The sequence below is a fragment of the Diplotaxodon limnothrissa genome, linkage group LG13 (assembly GCF_057381915.1).
Source record: "Diplotaxodon limnothrissa isolate DT_005_m linkage group LG13, D_limnothrissa_male_GT1.1, whole genome shotgun sequence".
Classification (NCBI taxonomy): Eukaryota; Metazoa; Chordata; class Actinopteri; order Cichliformes; family Cichlidae; genus Diplotaxodon; species Diplotaxodon limnothrissa.
The window spans coordinates 7,461,500-7,482,173 of record NC_140608.1 but is presented as its reverse complement, the minus strand read 5'-3'; the positions used below and the strand labels follow the sequence as shown (position 1 = coordinate 7,482,173).

Genomic DNA, 20,674 nt, shown 5'->3' with positions numbered 1-20,674 from the left:
AGCTGAAGCTTTGTTTATCCACAGAAAATGTATGTGAGACTGGCATCTTATTCCAAGAGAGGCACAAGAAGCGACGCCACCTGTTCCACAAATAGGCCATATGGCACCAAATATTAGACTTTAAGTTTAATTTAATTTTATGTGTAGATTTGTACATGCATACATATTTCTAGTGGAAAATGCGTGCATGGTAATAGTAAATGCACTCTTAAAATGGCTAATGGCAAGTTTGCTGGTTTTTCCCAACTTTGTGAATTTCTGCTGATCCAGCTGACTCCTTTTTTTTTTCCTGTCAGAGCAGTTCACTAGGCCCACAAATACAGTATGATGTAGATGCCCTGGTCACAGTGGTTATGAGTCCATCTTTTCACTGCATTGTATTTGTCCAGATTGCTGGGACCAGGACCCCCATGTGCGTCCCTCATTCTCCTGCATCCTGGAGCAGCTTTCAGCCATCGAAGAGGCGGTGATGGCCACCATGCCTCAGGACTCCTTCCACAGCATGCAGGACGACTGGCGTGTGGAGATCCAGGAGATGTTTGATGAGCTCAGGACCAAAGAGAAGGTAGAGCAGAAGGAGGAGATTCTTTCATACACTAACATCAATATGTTGAAGCCACTGAACACGGAACTATCCTAGCAGCTGGTTAAACACATGAAAGTAAACTTAATTTCCAGCATCCTCTCGTCTGTGTCGCACAGTGTGGGAAGTTGGACCCTGACGCCAAGTATGAAAAAAGACCAGTTTTTCATCTTGCTTCACTCTTTGAGTTTTAGTAATGATACACGCAGGCTAATCTATCATTACGTCTAACCCCGATGTATTGCCCTGGACTGGTTTCATGGGATAAAAATGTTTAATTGGTTACTTTCAGTGGATAAGGCTAAATCGCACGTTTAACAATCAAGTCATTAATGCCGAAGTGCTTTAGTGGACTTCCCCTTGTTAAAACCTTAATCTGCTTCCTGTATAAGTCTGCTGTTTCTGGCTTAAAGTGGGGAGAGAGGAGTTAATTAGTGTTTAGAGAAACAGCAGGATCAGCACACAGAGCTGAGTTAATGAATGGTGAACGGAGTTTTACACAAAATACAAAAGTGCACAGGTGGTGTTTTTATTGAGTTTTAATTTGTGCCTATTTTTGTATTGTGGATTTATGCTGTCTGCTTTGTTCTAGTTTTTCCAGTTCTGCTAATCCACCGTTTGAGCATGAGGTTTACGTTTTTTAAATCTTACAATCCCCAAATTAAACGTTTATCTGCACAGCTGGTAATTTCTGTTGCTTCACCATGCTATATTAAATTCAACCACTATGCAAAGCTCAAAGAATAAGGCTAATTTAGCTTTGAGCTTTCCCATCATAAATTTTACAAGATTAGGGAATTAGTCCCTTCATTTAAACAGATTTCCTGTAAAAAATCTCACCGTAATCTGTGTCTAGGTGGGTGGCTGAAGTGGTTTGACTGTAAAGCTGCTTTATGGAAGTCATCCAGTAAGGATTATTATTACTCAACTGAGAGCAATTCAAGAGAAAATGGAGGGAGTGAAGAATGAGTAAGCAGTGGTGGGAGAGCATAACACTGCCTCAAAAAGAAGGCTACCTACTCCTGCCTATTTTAAAGATTTCAGTGCTCAAAAAACATGTCTAAAACCACACACGGAACAAATGTGACACAGAGGCACAACTTAAGAGTAGTTCTAAATATTGATCTAGCGAGGATGACATACATCCTTTCTGGATCTCTAAGGCACTTTTATTCATCCTAGTGTTATCCTTTAAATGTTGACTGTTCACTAAAAAAGTAGTTTATATAATTTACTTACTGTAAACTGCTTACTGTAGACTTGACTAGCTCTGCACTTGAAATTGTGCTTGCTCATGTTTTAGCTCATACAGTGTTGGCAAACAATGCCAACTTAGCTCACTATTGTTAGAGCAGCTATTGAGGTCTATAGAAGGTGCCTTAACCTCCTAGGACCTGGCGTCCACGTGTGAGGACATCACATTTTGGGTTATTTAGACCAAAATACTCAATTTGGCTCTACAAGGGCCTGATATCCACTCACGAGGACATTATACTGCTACTGTTCTATCGAAATTTTAAACGAATATCCTCATATGTGGCTCTCATTTTTCTTAGAAACAAAAATTAGGTTAAAAAAATAAAATAATTCTTTGTTTTTACATTCATCAGGTCCCAATCAGCCCAAATATCAAAGACAAATTAAAAATGCATGCCGTGGAAGAGTTCACGCCTTAGGAGGTGTCACCATCTGAAATCTTTCAGCCAGTTCTATAAATGCACTTACCTCTTAATACCTGCTTCTTCCAGGAGCTACGTTCCAGAGAAGAGGAGCTGACGCGAGCCGCCCTGCAGCAGAAGTCTCAGGAGGAGTTGCTGAAGCGTCGGGAGCAGCAGCTGGCAGAGCGCGAGATCAACGTGCTGGAGAGAGAGCTCAACATCCTCATTTTCCAGCTCAACAAAGACAAGCCCAACGTGAAGAAGAGAAAAGGCAAATTTAAACGTTCCCGCCTTAAACTGAAGGATGGGAACCGCATCAGCCTACCCTCAGGTGAGCTTGCAGACTGAACTAAGCTAAAATATTCCCACATCCAAACCTCACGATACAAATGAGCCTTCCTTTTTTTCCCCGTAATAGCACTTAAAAAAAATTGGATTGCAGTGCTTTAAAACTGGAGTTCTCGCTCTGGATGGATCCTCTCTGTCCCTTTGTGCCATCACTCAGTGGTACAAACAGAGTGAGATTTGCCCTGCCCACTGCCTGTCAAAGCTTTGAAGCTAATTTGCTATTTGAATTTCTTGGAATCTCCTGTCAAAAACAACTCCAGAGCTTGACAAATCATGTTTTCCCAGTATATAGTTCTTGTATGAGAATGGTGTATTTGCCACATCATTCCCATACATCTGTAGCAAAATAAAAAAGTTAAACCATATTGTATTTTCCAAGCTTTTAGCCTACACTATTCAGAAAAAATAAGCAAACTAACACGTCCAGATTAAATAATCACTCTGATGTTGTTGTGTTTGCAACATTTGAACTGTGTTGGAAAATCTAACTATACATATCAAACTGTAATCACTCAAACAGTAACTCCTCTGGGATTATAATAACTGTTTTACTTGTCCGGCATATTGCAGACTTCCAGCATAAGATCACCGTGCAGGCTTCGCCCTCCATGGACAAAAGGCGGAGCCTTCACAGTACCAGCTCCTCTCCTCCCAGCAGTCCCACACTTATCCCTCGTCTACGAGCCATTCAGCGTAAGTTCAGTTTGTGTTTTTGCATATTAAAGAGTCCCTCAGGTTTTCTTAGTCGTGCTTACTGTCCTACCTTGAGTCCAGCCTGCTCAAATGTAAAAGAACCAAAGAAATCACATCAGCTCTGAGAATTTCACAGGAACTGGGAACATGGGAACAGTATCATGCACAATGACTAGAGCCATGTGAACAAAAGCTCCAGAGGCAGAGGCAGTTGTTTGAACAGTTTTAAAAAGATGTTAGTCACACACCAACGCCCCTGCAATAACTGGGACAAATTCCTCTTGTGCATTTATGGTAGGTGATAATACAGATAGGGGTCTTCTCTGTAACATAGGAGGCACTGAAAAATCAGAGTACTAGAAAAAAGACGTACATTTGTATACAGATCCATGTGTTTAAACTTAGTCTTAATTGATGCTTTGAGCTACAAGATTAGACAGGTCTGTGCTATCCAAGGAGGAGGTGTGTTTTAGAAGCCTGTATTTAGTGCACACAGGATTGTACACTTTATGAGGAATCATGTATTTGCAGTTGTGTACACTGATTTACTTCAGCATTTTATTAAATCTTTATGCATAGCCATATGATACATAGCAATTGAATAACAGCCCTGTTGACATGGACACCTATTTCTTGCACATTTTAAAGTCAGTTTTATTTGCACCAGCCATAAATTTCATTCATACATATAAGTGTAAATGTTTATTCCAACAGATAAACATTTAGACTTATTTATGGCAGCACTGGCTGAAGTGCTCCACCTTCTGTTTTGTAGCATTAAATGCTCTGTTTCACAGTGCTCAGGCTGTAACATGTGCATTTCCCTCCTCAGTGACATCCCACAGGCCGAGGGACAGTTTGTATGTTTACCAACAGGATGTTGATTTGACCAGCGAGGTGTCAGCCTACTCTGGGTTCAGGAGGAAAGGCAAGGAGACTGGCTTCGCTCATGCAGCGTGAGGCGTTGCCAGTAGCACTGAGTGCTGTGTGTTACGTGTGGCTAACTTTAAGTGTTGAAAGTGGTTAAAGTTTCCAGTCAGTGATTTTTCTCTTGCAGATTGACAGCATTTATCTGATGTGTGGATCATAACAAGACTTTGGTGTTTTCTACTTGTAAAAATGTTTTCATCAACCTTAAAATCAAATAAATTAGCTACACAGTTCATGCTGCAGACATGGGCCACGGAGCTGTTTCTTTTTTCTTTTTTTTTTGTCTTTGAATTCTACAAATGAATTTGGTGGCAGCTTTCTTTGGCTCTTGTCTGATGCTGTGACATAATTGGTGGATGCTGCTTTTGCTGAAGTTCATGACAACTAACCAATACCAGTAAGAGGATCTTAAAACAACACTGCTATTGGTTGCTGTTGTTTTTCTTTTTGAATTGTTCTATGATTATCACTGTCACGATTATGATATTCACTCTGAATCTTCCTGAATCAGACATTAAATTAAAAGACTCGAAAGCCATCTAGTGTATAACTTTTGAACAACAGTACTCCAGGGGTTTGGTGTTTACCCAATGTTTTTTACCGTAAGTACAGCGGTCCCTCGCTATAACGCGGTTCACCTTTCGCAGCCTCGCTCTTTTCCTGATTTTTTTTTTTTTTTTTTTTTTTTTGGTGCAATTTTGCATGGTTTTGTTTTTTTTCTTACAACGCTTTGTGTTCTGCGTCCTGATTGGCTGTAGACCATTGTCAATCAATCTCGTGCGGTGTCTCCTCTACAGTACAGAATGCGTTCAGCTTGTCAAATTTACATAAATCTTCGATCGCTAGCAGTGTGACTCTGAAGTGCTGTACTGTATGTCTGTAAGTTTCCCCCCCAACAAACACAACAATGTCAACAAAACATTTTGCACCATCAAAGGCAACCGCGGGAGCCTTTGGTGTCATTCTATAATACTGGACTTATTTTTCTACAAAGGTTTGAACTTTGAGAGTATTTAAACAAGAGAGAAAAGTGTGAAAATGTTCATATCTGTCTGAGAAAAGTGTATAAGGTGTGTAGCGAGGGGTTTTACAGCCTTAAAACATCTATAATAATTGTAAAAATAAAGTTGGCTACTTCGTGGATTTCAACTATCGCAGTTTATTTTTGGAACGTAACCCCCGCGATAAACGAGGGACCACTGTACTTCATAATGCTTCTATGGATTGATTAATACCAGGATTGTACAGATGGCAGAAAACATTTAATAATCCTACTAACATGTCTAGTCCATATTTCGTGTGAGGACTGTCTTTTGGTCAACAGCAGCTTGCAGGAGTTGATTGATTGGTTTGTTTATTTGTAAAACTTAACAATCGCTGCATTTACAGTTACTCAAGATGAGAGCAACCGTACGTGGGGCCGCAGCTCCCCCTTCAGGCCAGAGGAGTTTGATGACGTGAAAAAGGGAATCAAGAAGAAAGGAAGAACCTGGGGACCCAGTTCAGTACAGAGCAAAGAGAGGCCTGCTGCCGCTCAGAGGTGAAGTGTGTTTACACACAGGAAAAAAAGCAGGACAGTCACGTTTTACTCGCACTGTGTAGTTGAAGACTTAAAAACAAGCTTGTCTAAGTCAAATTTTCAAAGTGATGAAATAGTTTTTGACTCTTCTTTGTGTATCTGATTCATGCTACATTTGCAGAGTCCAAAAAAAACTAAAGAAGTCATCATTTGTATGCTTCTCTAAAGGACTGCAGATGGTCAAACATCTCAAAGTCTCATACGATTTAAAAAAAAAAAACAAAAAACGTTCTGTCAGAAAATGTAACATTGCATTCGCACAGGGATGGTGAAGTAGGGCTGCTCGATTATGGCAAAAATGATAATCACGATTATTTTCACTGAAATTGAGATCACGATTATTTGACGATATTTATTTAACCCTTTAAGACCTACTATAGAACCAAGTCCACCAGAGCTTATATTTATTTATTTTTTTACATGCTGTAGTGCCATTTGTGGGAGCATTTCAAGTTGCTATACATCAATACAACTGTTATAGCCCATATTTTAATAATATGTATGCATTAAGTCCATAGTAATTACATAAATTGCAAAAAAGTGCAATAAACTACAAAAAAAATTGAAAATCGCTTTTGTTTTGTTTACATATATTTCTACTTGGAGAAATTTAAGAGGTTTATCCCTCAAAACTTTACAATAAAGTTGCAAAAAATAGTTTCCCACCACAGGAAATTTCTTTTGAGTGTCTTCATAGTTTTATTTTGGAGATACAGCAATTTTTATATACTGCAGGAAAAACAAAAAACAATCCTATGATGCAAATTTGCAAAGAAAACAGCAGGTGCATCATTTCACTGTGGGAAGTGTTACCAACAGCTGATAGGAACGGCAAAGCGTGTTTCTGGAATATTATGTTTTTGTTCCTGCAAGCGCTTTTTATGCAATTTTTGCAAAGCTATATGTGGAAGGAAACCGTGACCGAGGACAAGCTGATGGCATAAGATGTAAGTACAACTCCTCTGGTTTCATATGCAAAACAAATTATTGCGCTAGCTTACACGGTTCAGGTTCTACAGGGATTTAAAAATAGTTACGCAAAACGGAGCGTGCTGCTCTGACCGGATTTAAAGGGTTAACAATGACTTTAAAAAAATAATATAAAATGGTGTGCAACACCACTGAAGTTTTTTTTTTTTTTTTTTTTTTTACCTCTCTTTTCAACCAACAGCAGTCACTCTCCTCTCCAAATAACTTCTGCTTAGCTTTCCGAGCTTCCCTCGGGTCCTCTTAATCAGCGGTCTCCAACCTTTTTTGCGCCACGGACCGGTTTATGCCCGACAATATTTTCACGGACCGGCCTTTAAGGTGTCGCGGATAAATTAGGGAGGGGCTAATAATCGGCTCAGTCATTTTTAATGATCGTTGAAAGCCCAGATCGTAATCGTGATTAAAATTCGATTAATTGAGCAGCCCTATGGTGAAGTGAGCATAATATATACAAAAATCTAAACAATTGTAATTTATAATCAATCCTTTTATAAAAATATTTAGATGTTAGTAATCTCTGTACGTGTGATAATGTTTGTGCAAAGTTTCGCTCAGGTTGGCCAACCTGTTAAAGAGGCGATGAAGTATATACAGACAAATGATCATATGCTACGATCATTATAGTAAGAGGATGGAAAGTTTCATGCACTGTGCTGCACTCTGAAACTCATCCGTCCAATAATGGTTGGATCGCATGGGCACAGTGTGACACACATATGTGTCACAAATAGAAAAGTAGAATGACAGGAAGCCGATGCAAATAGCACACACGAAGACACTGTCGCCTCAAAAGATGACATAGTAATGATATGGAACAGCCTATGCAGCACTAATTTTGCTCGACCTTGTGGTCAGCGTGGTGCATGAAAGAGCATCTTCAGTCTTTATATATGTAACTAATTCTGCAGTGTACCTCACTAATAATTCTTTTTATAGAGTGCGTCCTCTGTCAGATGGCAGTAACCCGTGGTCCACCAGCCTGGTGAAGTCCCAGAAGTCTGTCCCTCTTGCTGCCCTGTTTGCCGAACAAGGTGAGCTAAAACTGTGGTGACATTAAATTTGTTTAAATGGTGCTTGGATTTATAAGGAGCAGGTATTTATTGATATTTCCACTTCTGTGTTTTTAGCAGGGAACAGTAAAGATGAGACTTTCTCCCAGGAATGTTCTGACAGCAGCTCCAAACCAAAGCAGCTCAAGTTCCCCAACCAGGTGTACATCGATCTACCTCTGTGGAGGGACGAGCAGCAGACTCAGATTTGCCCTGGTGGAAACTGCGGGACAGGAGATGCTGGAGTGGGATTAGCAGGTCAGAGCGGCCAACCAGAGACTCCAGACGACCCATATACCACCACATCCACTTCATCCACCTCAACTACCCCACAGCTTACACCCACCAACAGCCTGAAAAGGACATCGGGTCGCCGCAAGACCGACGCTGTGCTGTATGGCTGCGGTTCGCTGCTGGCTTCGGTTGTGCTCGGTTATGACATCAGGGAAGCCCTGAAAAACTCAGCTGCTGGCGAAGACTGCGAGCCCCCGAAAGAGGAGAAAGAGAAGAAAAAGAAAGAGGGCCTGTTTCAACGCGCAACCCGTTTCCGCCGCAGCACCTCACCACCAAGTGGTCGCTCCCGTAAAGACGAGGGAACGTCAAACCACAACTCCCCCCAACCTGTCAATCTTATTTCCATGTCAGCCATCATGGAGTACAACTCCACCAAGTGTCTCTTACAGTCTGAAGCGGAGATGTCGGAGTCTAACCCTGTGAAGGCTGAGCATGTGGCTGTCAATCATCACACAGAGCCATCCAGATGCAGCCCAGCAGCAGTTCCAGAAGGCCAGAGTAACAAGACTGCAGCTAAAACGCAGACAGCGGTGCAAACCCAAAGCCAGCCGCCAGAGCAGACCAACCACAACCCAGCAGCACGTCTACGCAGAAAGAAATACACCACCAACCACAACAGTGAGTAACTAACAAAAAGTGAGAAAACTTGTATATACAGGTTTAAAAAGGATTCCCACTCCAAAAATGTATCTCCGTTTGTTCACAGCCAATGGCCTGCCCGCTCTGCCTCCTCCAGTCACACAAAAGAAGCAGGAGAAACAAGAGAAGGATGGAGGGCCAGAGAAGCCCTCTGGTGGAGAGGCCTTCACAAGACCGCGGCCAGTGTCACTCAGGGCCAAACCCCACACCTGGGCTCTGCTGCGAGGACGCAACAAAAGCTACTCCCTGGGTCACTATTCCGGAGAAAAGACGGCGCAGAACCTAAACGTGATGCTGTCCTCAGAGGTAGGGATGGGCTGCTCCCTGCTGGACATGGACACCGAGGGCCAGAAACGAGACTGCACCGTGCCGCTCTGCCGCATTCAAAGCTCTCCTGCACGGCCCTCTGTCTTTGAGCTGGACAAAGAGTTCCTCTCTTAGAAGTCTCGAGAAGCGAGCTGCTTGCTGGTGGTTGTAGCTTGTTGCTCACAGCCTAGAATGTTCAGAACTTACACACACAGAACTCCTGGAGGGTTTAGAAGCAGGCTGCCTTTGTTTCTATTTGATGAAGTTCTATACAGAGCGATAGAAACGGCTTTGTCGCAGTTCTAGCACATATTCTATGTTCTAGACTGCAGCAGAGTCTGAGGCTTTTAGAAAATTCCTGAGTCACAGGTGTTCCAGTGTGTTTCTTTCTAGTACACACACGGGGTTCTGAAACCAAGGCAGAACTTTCCAGAGATGGATCAGCAGCTCTTCCTGTGATCATCTCGGTGCTTGACTGCTGCCTTTGTTTCCCCATCCTTTCCTCGCTCTTGTCACCCCCCACCCTTTTCCTTTCTCGTTCTATCGGTGCAGCTAAACGTTGACCGCTGCTGCAGCTTTCTCAACACAATACCCTCACCTTTTTATTTATATATATATTTTTATAGGTAATTTAATATGAAGAGACTTGACCTTACCTTAGAAACCAACAGGACACACATTCCATGTCAGTTTCAAAAAAGTGTGATCACGCTTTTAGATTTTTTAATATTTTTTTTTGACTTAAAAATCATGCATGCATGTACCCTTAAAACATTGAACAAAAATATACTATGCCTTGTTTGTAAATATTTCTTTTAATCCTTTATCGGCCTAATGCTGGCAGTTTTGTTTTCTTTTATATGGCATTAATGCTGTTTCATGACTGAGGCAGCAATGCTGCAGTACAGTTTGTTCTTGGGCAATAGATTGGTGTTTTCGAAGAGTCCGTGGAGTAGTCGAGAAATGTGTCTGTTAATTTGTTTTCATGAAGAAAAATGTTTTCTTTTTTGTTTGTTTGTTTGTTTGTTTGTATGCACAAAAACATCTGCCACACAGTCTGAGGAGAGTTCATGATGAGGTTCATGATTACAAATTGTAGTGTAGTCCACCCTAGGAAGGGGAAGATGGTGGCATTCACTTAAGAGACACGATTCATGTTTGTATGGTTAAGATTCAGACCAAAATCTTAGGTTTAAACACAGATTGTGGTTTAGGTTCAAATAAAACAGCTGAGCCATGTTTTAAAGCTCTGTTACACTTCCTTTTGAAACACTTGAGTTTTGCAGTCGGGGTTACTGTCACATATTTAATTGCTGTCCGTGAGTACACAGGAACAGATCACATTTCTGGACTACGTCACGTGTTACCATGAGGCCACGCTGTCTCGAGGTAGATTACATACTGGACCCGGGTAGAGATGCATGTGTGTTTCCACCCAGAATTCCCTGAATGCGGGTAGAAAACTGGAAGTCCTTCAAAGCAGACCTGGAATCTTCTCGTTTAGGAGTTGTGGTCATGTGTTGATAATATGGAATATGGAGTATTTATAGATGTTTTTTCTTTGTTAAAATTGTCTTTATTTGGCACACTGCAGCAGAGCGGGAGGAACGCATCAGCCGTGAATGTTCATGTGAGGGAAAACCCAAATAAACTGCTTGGATGTTTAGGATTTCTACAAAGCCCATAAATGTGCACACAGGAGAGTGTTTACTTACTGTTTAGAGCATCAACTGCACAAAACTGCAATACTTGTACTGTAAACCTGATAAATGTGTGCCTTTCAGCTTTGTCGTTTAAAAGCTCGGTCACTCAGTCATAGAAATCAGCCCCAGTTTGGTTGGTTTGATTCTGTGATAGCGCTGTTACATGTAACTGGTTTTAACGTTTAGTTGAGTCAGGTTGTCGGTTGTATCTGTTTCTCTTTGTACACTTTTTATACAATGTTAAGCAAAAGGTTTTTGCATTTAGAAAATATTCCGAGTCAAGACACCGTTTGCCTTTCATGATCATGCTAGTTTTCCTCAGTATTCACAAAGGGCTTTGAATGTTGATTTGTCAACATGTTTCTTCCAGACTTGTGTGAACTTGACAGTATGCAGAGCTGATAATGAAGGATATATGCTGGACCCAATGCCACCTGTAATTGTTTAGTAAGTAAATTGAATATAAAAGTGGCCCACTCAAGTATTCATTTACTAAAAGATATGAATTTCCAAATGGTGTAAATATAACTGATTGCTCATGTGTATCTCACTGTGGCATTTTATCATTTCCTGTGTTGCTGTGTTTTATGACCACTGAATTCAGAGCAGCTCTAAACACTGTAAAGGGCCTTACTGATCATAGGGCTGTTAAAAGTGAAATAAATTAAGGGCATCTTTAAACACCAGCATGCACTGCTGCTATAACACTGCAGACCTGAAACATTCCCAGACACACATGCCAATATATTTTACAAACTGCAGCAATAATATTCGTGAATCCAGACACTGCACATTCAGGCTGTGTGGCTACAGGACCAAAATTCAGCTCTATCAGCACTAAGGCCTCTCAGTCCTCAGGACCAAAACTACTAAATGAACTAGCTGCTAGTGAGGAGTTCCTACAAAGAAGGCGACTCCACATGAAAACGCCACAAAGATCCTCAGTGTGAAGCACTGTAGCTGAAAGACCCACCGCCCTCCCAATCAAATGAGAACTTCCTGTTAAATGCAGTGCTTCCTTTAAATCACTGAACACGTGTCACGCTGACTGTGTCACATTGAGCTTAGAGTACGTCTGTTTCAGTGAGCGCTGTTTGATATCATTACAGTATTTGTCATTTCATGCCTGATTGATGAAGAGTATCCAGTTTATCAATGTTTTCAATAAAGTCTAAGTCGAGACTAATGTCATTGGTTTGTCTTTTTTTTTTTTTTTCCAAACACAGTTTAAAATATAATTTCAGTTTTTTGTGTCATCTGAAGATGATTTATGGGGATTCAATTCAACTAGTAGTTCAGCATCATGTTCAAAAGTTCCCGAAGATGCTGTGAAACCCTCAAAAAGCTGAAAGCTGCCTCTGCCTACAGAAGCAAACCCACCAAAGCGTGGCACAAAGACTGGATGGTTAAAGGACAGGGCCCAGATTCAAAGGCAAGACAGTAAAGTTCATGAGATGGTCTTTTTTTCACAGCTATGAATGGGAAAGTAGCAACAACACAAGACTAAAATAATTTCTGACGCAGTGAGGTGAAGCTACTGTTGGTGAAGACCCAAAGCCCAGACCTACACCATCAGAACATGGATTTGTATTATTATTATTTTCCAAAGTCCTGCCATTCAGGGTAAAAGAAAAAGTAATCATTCTTAGACAACCATCAAAAACACATGGTTTGAAGCTCAACTGCAAGTCAGTCACCCTTGATGACCTCAGAGGGTTCAGTCGCTACTTTTAAATCTTCCTTAACAAGCAAGCTAAGTGCACAGATTATATTATTATACGACACATAAGTATAAAAAATATCGTAGGGTTTTTTTTCCCTATATTTCAAAGTATTATGTAGACTCCTAGCAAAAGTTAAAAAGTCTGACTCTTGAAATCTGAAGGCACCACTATGGTGACTCTGTCCTTTAAGTTTGTATTCACTGTCGTCTTGGAATAAATCTAAACTACAACAACAGAGTAACACCAGAAAAAAACACACTAGAATCAAAGTTGCTGTTTTTGCATATTACTGAGCTTTAATTTAAAAAAACTATATATTCATGGCTGCACAAATAGGCGTAACACTATACCTTTGTAGGCAATAAAATACAAAGAGGAGAAGACGATGAGAAAACTGCGAAAACACCACCAGCTTTACTGTTTGTACAAAAAGGGTCCAACTTACAGGACAGAGGTCAATTTCAACAGTGGATTTTATTTGTAGTGTGATACATTTAGCACAGTACATTCTCATACAGTTTTCTTTTAGCAGAGTTTTTTTCTTTACAAAAAGCTCTCTTAAAGACGTTAAAGCAGCATTCGCTGATCCTCACTGCTGGACTGCGTGCGAGAGGTATGAGGAAACAGACATAAGTTGAAAATATATCTTGACCATGTGTGAACGAGCACACCAGATTGCAATAATATTTTTATGATTTATGGAGAGGAAAAGCTGCCTGTGAGTTCAGAATATTTTGCCATGAATAGAAAAAATTTAAAAAAAATACTCTTTAAGTTTAAAAAAACAAAAGCAATCCTCTTCCGGTGAACGTGAAAGTTTGCCTTCATATGAGGCCTTTAATGCTTTGTACAATAAAGTGCATCACTTTTACTTGCACGGATGTGTGTGGCTGTGGCCGTCGAGGTAGCGATGGATATTTAAAGCTGAAGGGATGGCCGATGCTGTGTCTGCAGAAAAGAGAATAGAATTCAACTTTATTGTCATTGCACATGTCACAAGTACAAGGCAACGAAATGCAGAGAGAAGGAAATCAGCAAACGGAGCAGTTCTGTTTTGTCTCTCTAAAAGATCTAAATATGGTGAAAAGGGCGGGGTGAGCTGGGGTAATTACTGTCATCATGTACAGACTCATGATAGGATTACTCCTCCAGGGTGTTTCTTTCCCCTCCCCTCTATCTCAAAGCCGCGGGCGATTGTGATGTGACAAATGATACTAGACATCTCATCCGGGTGATCTTTTGTTGCAGCAGTATTGTTGGTCATCAACAATACTCTCCAACGGGTCGGTGTGCAGGCAACTAAAACACACACCTGCAACAGTTTCTCACAGATATGGCGGCTTTGCGCTGTGGCAGGAATTTGCATCAGTGGTGATCTACAGGAGCTAGACACGTCTCTACCCTGCAGCCGGCACGACATGATACGATGCAATGATGTGATATGAGGGAATGTGTTTTCATACCTGTGTTGTCAGAGGGTAGTGACGCATTTCAGAGAGCTGCGGGCGCTGTGCTTGCCCTGCAGAGGGAGGACGATCTGAGCTTGGAGGCAGTATTCTTCTCTGTGATTCAGGTCCTTCAGAGTCAGCTTGTGAGAACAGCACTTCATGTCAAACACCTCCTAAAGGAGAGAGAGATAAAGAGAGAGACAGTGAGTGTCCACCAGCCCTCAGCGGTAACGGGCGGCTGGAAGCAACAGGTGGTGCAGTTTGACAGAAAATTTCAAGAACTACAGGCGGAAAAAATGCAAATTGTTTTGTTCTTCTTTTTGTTGTTGTTCTTGTTTTGTCAATCATCATTTGCTGCTCTTCCTCTTCTTCCTTCTCTATTTTGGAACTGTGCACCGATTCCACTGTAACCTTTCAATTTTATTTGTTTTAAGCTCCGGGAAAAAAAACAAATTAATTTTTGCATACTGCTGTGACGGCAACTGTTTGTGTTTGTGGAAAAAAAACTGCACGCCACCTTCTCTAAAGTGAGTATTTGAGTGTCACAAACAGCGAGGAATGAATTGACAATGAATAATTTACTAATGTTTACAGTGAAACCTGGAGAAAAAAAGATGCAATCCGGTGCTTATCATAGAGAAAATGCAGCGATTATTGATTATTATTTCATTCTTAAATGTTGAAATGTGTGCTAAAATTGGGGAAATGTAGAGATTTCAGCATGTTCAGCTGTTCTGACTTAAATTCCCAATTAAGTGTGATTAATTTATCACAAGTGCACAAATCAAACACAGTTTTCCCATGGAATTACATTCAGGATGTAATGAGTCTAAAATAAACCCGGCCTAATCAGTGTGGAGATGGATGCGCAGCAGGGTGTTTGGTGTGAGTGTGTGTGCGTACTTCTTCTCCACTGGGGTGTGTTAAGTAGATCTTGTAGTACAAATTGCTGTGCAGCTTCCGGACCAGGTCTCGGGGGGGCTTCACTCGGACCACAATGGCTGGTTGTTCGGTTACATTCAGTCTCAGCACAGGGGGGCTGATTTTGGCTGCATGGGAAACAAATTTCTTTGAGCTTATCCGCAGAGCGATGAACACACAGTTGTGAGAGCGTGAAGCAACGCAGAGGAAAAGAGAGGAAGCAGCGGAGAGTATGCTGCTGTTGTTTTTAACTTAAAGAGGGAAGTCTAAAGAAGTCATGTGACTGTGATTGGATTGCAAGACAATGCAACCTGAACTTTGGAGCTTTTTTTTATCTGACATTAGTTATATATAGTTTGGAGAGAGCATTTTTTAACTTAACTTAGATCTTTGTTATGCTCTATTTAAATAGCTGAACCAGCTCATGAGTGTCTGTGCACCTGGCTTCAGGCTGTGCTTGCTGCCATACGTTCCTGCATCAGTTTGGGGAAGTGAGAACGAACGGAAAGAGGATGCAGACAATGATGCGAGAAGTTGTGTAAACACTCACTGTCCCAACGCGGGCTGAATCTGGGGGAGAGGGCCCAGGCTGATTTGCTGCTGGTGGCCACAGACACAGCACCAACTCTGGCGTAGTACCACTCTCTGGGCTCAGAGGTCATGTCGCTGAGGTCACAGTGGTGCTTCCGGATCTTTTGACAGCCTGGCACATCGATCCACTCGGGCTCGCCATAACTGAGGGAGAAGACATAAACACAGAGGATGGTTATTTCATCCTGTGCAACCTACCCAGCATCCTACTGAGGGTGCTGCAATAATATTAACACAGATACTCTGACTCATTGAACCAACAGCAAGAAGATCAAAACTACATTTCAAGTTTGAAAAACGTCGTCATGAATTCCCTCTTACTTTTGCAGTTTTGCTTCCACCACCATAAAATCACACTTCCTCCACAGCTCTCTCTCTCGGTGTACTTCGAGACCGGTTTCCGATCTCAAATCTCAGTTTTCTGCATTATTCGCTGGCTTATTCGCACCAATCTACTGTTGTGTTCAGCGCTGTCGGCCGCTGTTTTGTTTAGTCTTTTTCAAAAATGACCGCTGACAAGAAAGCCTCATTTCTGCTGTTCAATACCGAAGAAATGTAAACTTTTACAAATTATGCCAAACTGCAAAGGCTTAGTTGTGTCTCTAATAAAAACCTCTATAACTTTGCTCTGCTTCACTTCAGCAGCATCAGGTAATGTTCATATATTGATTCGTGATTTTTTTCTGTTTTTGATCTGCTGCAGATTATTTTAAGGCGGTTATCTGCTATAAAAAGCCAGGACTCGAAAATCTCCTTCATGTTTTTCTTTGGTTTATCCTCCGTTACAAAGGTGTCTGCTGTGATGCTTACACCTCCGATGAAGTCTGACAAGTGTCAGCTTTGTTTTTATACCTAGATATTAAAAAATATGGATATGTACTGACAAATGATCAGAATTATGTTTCTGACTGTCTCAGTGAAAATTGAATTGAATCAAATCGAATCGAGACCTTGTGAATCGAAATTGAATCTGTTATAGAAATCAAAATTGATACCCAGCCCTACTCCAAAACTCAGCAAAAAAAACTGTATGTCAGGAGCTTCGTGGCACGAGTCAATACTTTACTCCATGTAGTCTAACTCAGTAAGTTCCACCTTAACTGCAAAACACTTCATTTGCTGATACATCAGCAATAATGATACAATGATCAGATATAATGCAGAAGAGGCAATGTTTCGCTGCTGAATGAATGCTTTTATTTTGATATTTTCAATATCATGCAGGACTGTTACTTGTAAAAGAGTCTTGCTTCCTTTTTTGTAGTTAAAACTGTGCTCCTGCACGTGTGTGTGTGTGTGTGTGTGTGTGTGTGTGTGTGTGTGTGTGTGTGTGTGTGTGTGTGTGTGTTCTCACATCTTCCACTGGACGTTGTACTGCAGAGAAGAGTTCGTGGTGGGTGGAGTCCAGTTCAGGATGTTTTTATAGTCCACTGAGTCAAACCTCACCTGGCTGGGTCGAGGCAGTATCACTGGAAGTGTGAAAACATAATGAAGAACAGTCTGGGTTTATGCAAAGACAATGTCCATACTAATGTGTATTATTCAGAAACATAGTAAAGATAATGATCACATACACAGAATAATAGTATAGTAAATACTGTAAAGGTAAATGACAACATATAAAATCTGTTAATTTTACACTCTGAAAGGCACTGAACCCCAGAATTTAGTAAGAGTTTTCTAAGCTTTTCACATTACGCTGCATGGATTTTATAGAGGGCAACTTGCAAAGAAGAAGATGCTTTTAACATTTCTAAAAGATCAACAGCAGCTCCTGTCCAAACTTAACACACTGCAGTTCAATTATTAGTAAAAAAACAAACAAACAAACAAAAAAAACCCGAACACACAAAACAATACAAATAATTCTCATGGCAAAAATCATCTTTTTCTCACACCTTTGTCTGTTGTTCTTTCTGAACAAACACAGCAGCGTCGGACCAACTTTGTTTTCACTCCCAACAATAACATTACACTTCATTCTTTATTTCAACAAGTCTAGACTTTGATAGGGTAGGAGTTAATAAGTATGTGTATACTTCTTCCTACTCCTTTTCAGACCAAACAATTGTTATTTCATGTTAGACGAATGTGTTTTATTTTATTATATTTCTTTTTTGCTTGTCTGTACAAATACGTGTGTGTGTGTATATCTACACATATATTCGTATCCGTAAACGAAAGTACATGTAGACGAGTATATATTGGTTTTTTTTGTTTTTTGGTTGTTTGTTTTATTATGTCTGAAATAAATAAAGATACAATACAATCACTCAAAAAGTGTGTTTCAGTTGTTCAGGATTTACTAATGAATTTTAGACTAGGGAAAAGGTAATGAAAAAGTAGATTTCTAGCAGAAGATGCTGTAAGTTCTGCTATTGGTTGGTTTGGTTTTCTGTGGCACCAGTAAAGTTATACTTCTTGGTTTTATTATGGGAGCAGTGAGGTGAGGCAGATGTAAATCAGCCTAACTTTAGATCAAGAACAGCCCTAAACCACATGTTTTACATGGAAATAAAAATACAGAGAAATAAATTCTAAGAAGTTACCTTGTGCTGTGACAGAGATGCCCAAGTTGCCCAGCAGCGCTGCTCCAAGCAGGAGAGATGTCATGGTGTTTATGTGGTTTGTGGACGACCAACGTGCAAATGTTCACAACGAGCCACACTGGACTGGTGCTGTTGGAAACACCCTTGCCTTTAACATGCCATCAACTTCCCCTGGCGTTCCTTATATGGCATTTGGACACAGATATAGGATATAGTGTTACTTATTTGATGTAATAAGATGTTTTTTTTTTCCTGTGTTTTTTACAAATCGTACAAAAGGATCCAAAACAAAAAAGTGTCAGATCACGTTACTTGTGTGCCACCCTAATGTGTGCTAAAGTATTGAATATCATGACTTTTCTGGGTCATTCCTGCCGAAGTCAGTTTTAAAACACAAAAGACACAAAGCTCTTACAATAGCAGTAAACCTGAGGATACTTGAGTCCCCCCTCATTCTTTGTATTCTGCTAGGAAAATGGGTTTACTGAAACTCCTTCTAAACTGCTTTTACTGCATTAGCAGTGTGTTTGGGATTTCGGTCATGCTTAAAAATTAAGCTGTTGCCAATCTGATGCTTGCGATGTATTGTTGGTACCACAATCTGATGGCACCTTTCTGTGTTCATTATTCCATTTTTTAGCAGTGCAACTTCTTTTTCAGCACTTATCCAGTTTCCTCAATTTTTTTAGGGACAGAAGTTTTCACCTTATAGCTCTTTACAAATCACTTTGTTGGCAGAAAATACCACTTTATGCCTACCAAACTGTTATCTTTGGCATCTTTGTATATTTACTAAAGAAATCAGATTGTATGCCTTTGTGATAGGCTGCCAATTACAAAGTGTAGAAGGCTCTGATTTAAAACTGGCTATTTGCTAAGTGTGGGCAGGTTCAAGGATTGGACTAAAATTTGAAAATAAAAAAAATTGCGTGAAAAACATCAACACAACTTAAAATTACAATATTTTGTTTGGCAAAATTGTGTCAATACAAGGACACCAAATATTGATATTTTATTAAATAAATTAAAATACTCTGGGAATACTACTCCTCCCGAGATAACATTAGCTAAGGAAACTTATTCGAAGCTAATGGCTTAGACACCCCAGCAAAAATAGGACAGCAACTTCATTGCATCTAGAATAAGTGGCTGCGTGGTGACTGTGTTGAATTTCTTCACATTCTGTGACAGATCGTGGCGACTAAATAGTTGTCCAAAGCCATTCAACGGGTTACCTGATAAGAGGTGAACTTTCCAAAAGAAGTCGCTGTCTGCCTTGGATTGACTAAAATCACTTTCAGGGAGATTGTTGAAGGTTTGCAAATAAATATGGTCTATTTTCTAAATGCAGACAGTTTTCTAACATGTTGCCATCTTTGTCAATGAGCACAACGTGAGGGAACTCAACTGGCTGGCTGTTGGTTGCATTCTGGTTACATTACTGTATAACAGGAAACTTGGTCAGCATATTGGAAAATGTTAAAAGTCACATTAATTTCATATTGTGAGTGAAATATTGTGCTAATAATAATAATAATAATAATAATAATAATGTGGGTGTCTGGTGATTCCCACCTCATCTAAAAATAAATGAAAAACCAGCCAATAGTGAAGCAAAAACACAGACATGGTCATTTAGAAAGACTGGAGAATTTAAGTAATCTATTGCTCAAGATCACTTTCTTTGTTTGTTTGTTTGTTTTTTTAAATACAAGAAACTCTGGCTCTTTAGAAGAATTGGGTTAACTCACTACTTTTGCACAGTTCTGTATAATGCAGTGCATTGTGTGAAAAGGTGCATTTCCCATTAATCTCAGTGTCAACATGGAAACACCTTTAGTAACCCAGATGTAGGTTACTCCTGCTAAGGCCTTTGTTGGTTCCCTGTCGTTCAGGAGGATTACCACACTGCCCCATTTCTGGTCTACCCAGTTATAAGCAATGCTAATCCTTGTGTAAGAGTTTACTGGAACTCTGTTACATAATGATTTCCTATGCATGACCTGCCCCTTTTCATCACACTTCATATTTCCACTCTGTGTTCATTATCAGGTATATTGCCACCAGTGAGTATTTATAGCAGCTGTTATTAGGTAATGCAGAACATGAACCTATGCAAATTACTTTATTATTTTATTTGACATTATTGCAGCTAGACTTCATCTTTTCTTTTTCTTCATAATTTAGCACAGGGGCAAACCCTTCAGCAGCCTTTCAGGATTTGAAAAATATTAATTTAATTTAAAACAAAACAAAAAAACCCGTTTTTTTATACTAATTAACTGGTATACTGATAAGTGGTTACACTCTACTACATATTAAAGTAGTTGTGAAAAACGTAAGTCGAAATTAACATTTGAAATAGTTAAAAGTAATTGAAAAAAAAATCAAACATACTGTTTAACAACAAATTTAAAGTTGAAAGCTACAATTTGTGGATATGCAGATGAAAGTTTGAAAAAAGTAACAAATACATATCAAGCAGCTACATGGTATGTGTAAATGTTAAGCTCATTTAATTTGTTAGCTATTAATATTGAATGTGGTAAAAGTGTCATGGACAATATGTTCCTGGAAGTAATAAATAGGCAACAAATTAACTAAGTATGTAAATAAATGGCAAAATTTAAACATAGCAGTAAAATGTGTAAGCTTATATCTATTGAATC

General features: G+C 40.0%; 2 protein-coding genes across 5 annotated transcripts in view; one reads left to right on the top strand and one right to left on the bottom strand.

Annotated features, from left to right (window-relative positions):
- Positions 1 to 11,915, top strand: part of map3k21 (mitogen-activated protein kinase kinase kinase 21) — a 30,252-nt gene extending 18,337 nt beyond the window's left edge. Inside the window, exons 4-11 of one of the 4 annotated variants that reach the window (XM_085369731.1) lie at positions 390 to 565; positions 2,332 to 2,572; positions 3,160 to 3,282; positions 4,115 to 4,210; positions 5,602 to 5,752; positions 7,718 to 7,812; positions 7,912 to 8,742; positions 8,831 to 11,915. In XM_085369731.1, coding sequence (XP_085225857.1) covers positions 390 to 565; positions 2,332 to 2,572; positions 3,160 to 3,282; positions 4,115 to 4,210; positions 5,602 to 5,752; positions 7,718 to 7,812; positions 7,912 to 8,742; positions 8,831 to 9,204 — 2,087 coding nt within the window. In that variant the 3' untranslated portion in view covers positions 9,205 to 11,915. Of the gene's footprint in view, positions 1 to 389; positions 566 to 2,331; positions 2,573 to 3,159; positions 3,283 to 4,114; positions 4,211 to 5,601; positions 5,753 to 7,717; positions 7,813 to 7,908; positions 8,743 to 8,830 lie in introns of all 4 variants that reach the window. The other 3 variants (XM_085369730.1, XM_085369729.1, XM_085369727.1) reach the window with 3 other exon arrangements.
- Positions 11,916 to 13,405: 1,490 nt separating this feature from the next.
- il22ra2 (interleukin 22 receptor, alpha 2) lies at positions 13,406 to 18,069 on the bottom strand. The gene is made up of 6 exons (XM_085369375.1): positions 18,006 to 18,069; positions 16,811 to 16,925; positions 15,416 to 15,600; positions 14,848 to 14,993; positions 13,960 to 14,117; positions 13,406 to 13,444 (listed from the first exon to the last, which is right to left on the bottom strand). The coding sequence occupies exons 1-5, from the start codon at positions 18,067 to 18,069 to the stop codon at positions 13,968 to 13,970; spliced, it is 660 nt and encodes a 219-aa protein (XP_085225501.1). The 3' UTR covers positions 13,406 to 13,444; positions 13,960 to 13,967.
- Positions 18,070 to 20,674: the final 2,605 nt, after the last annotated feature.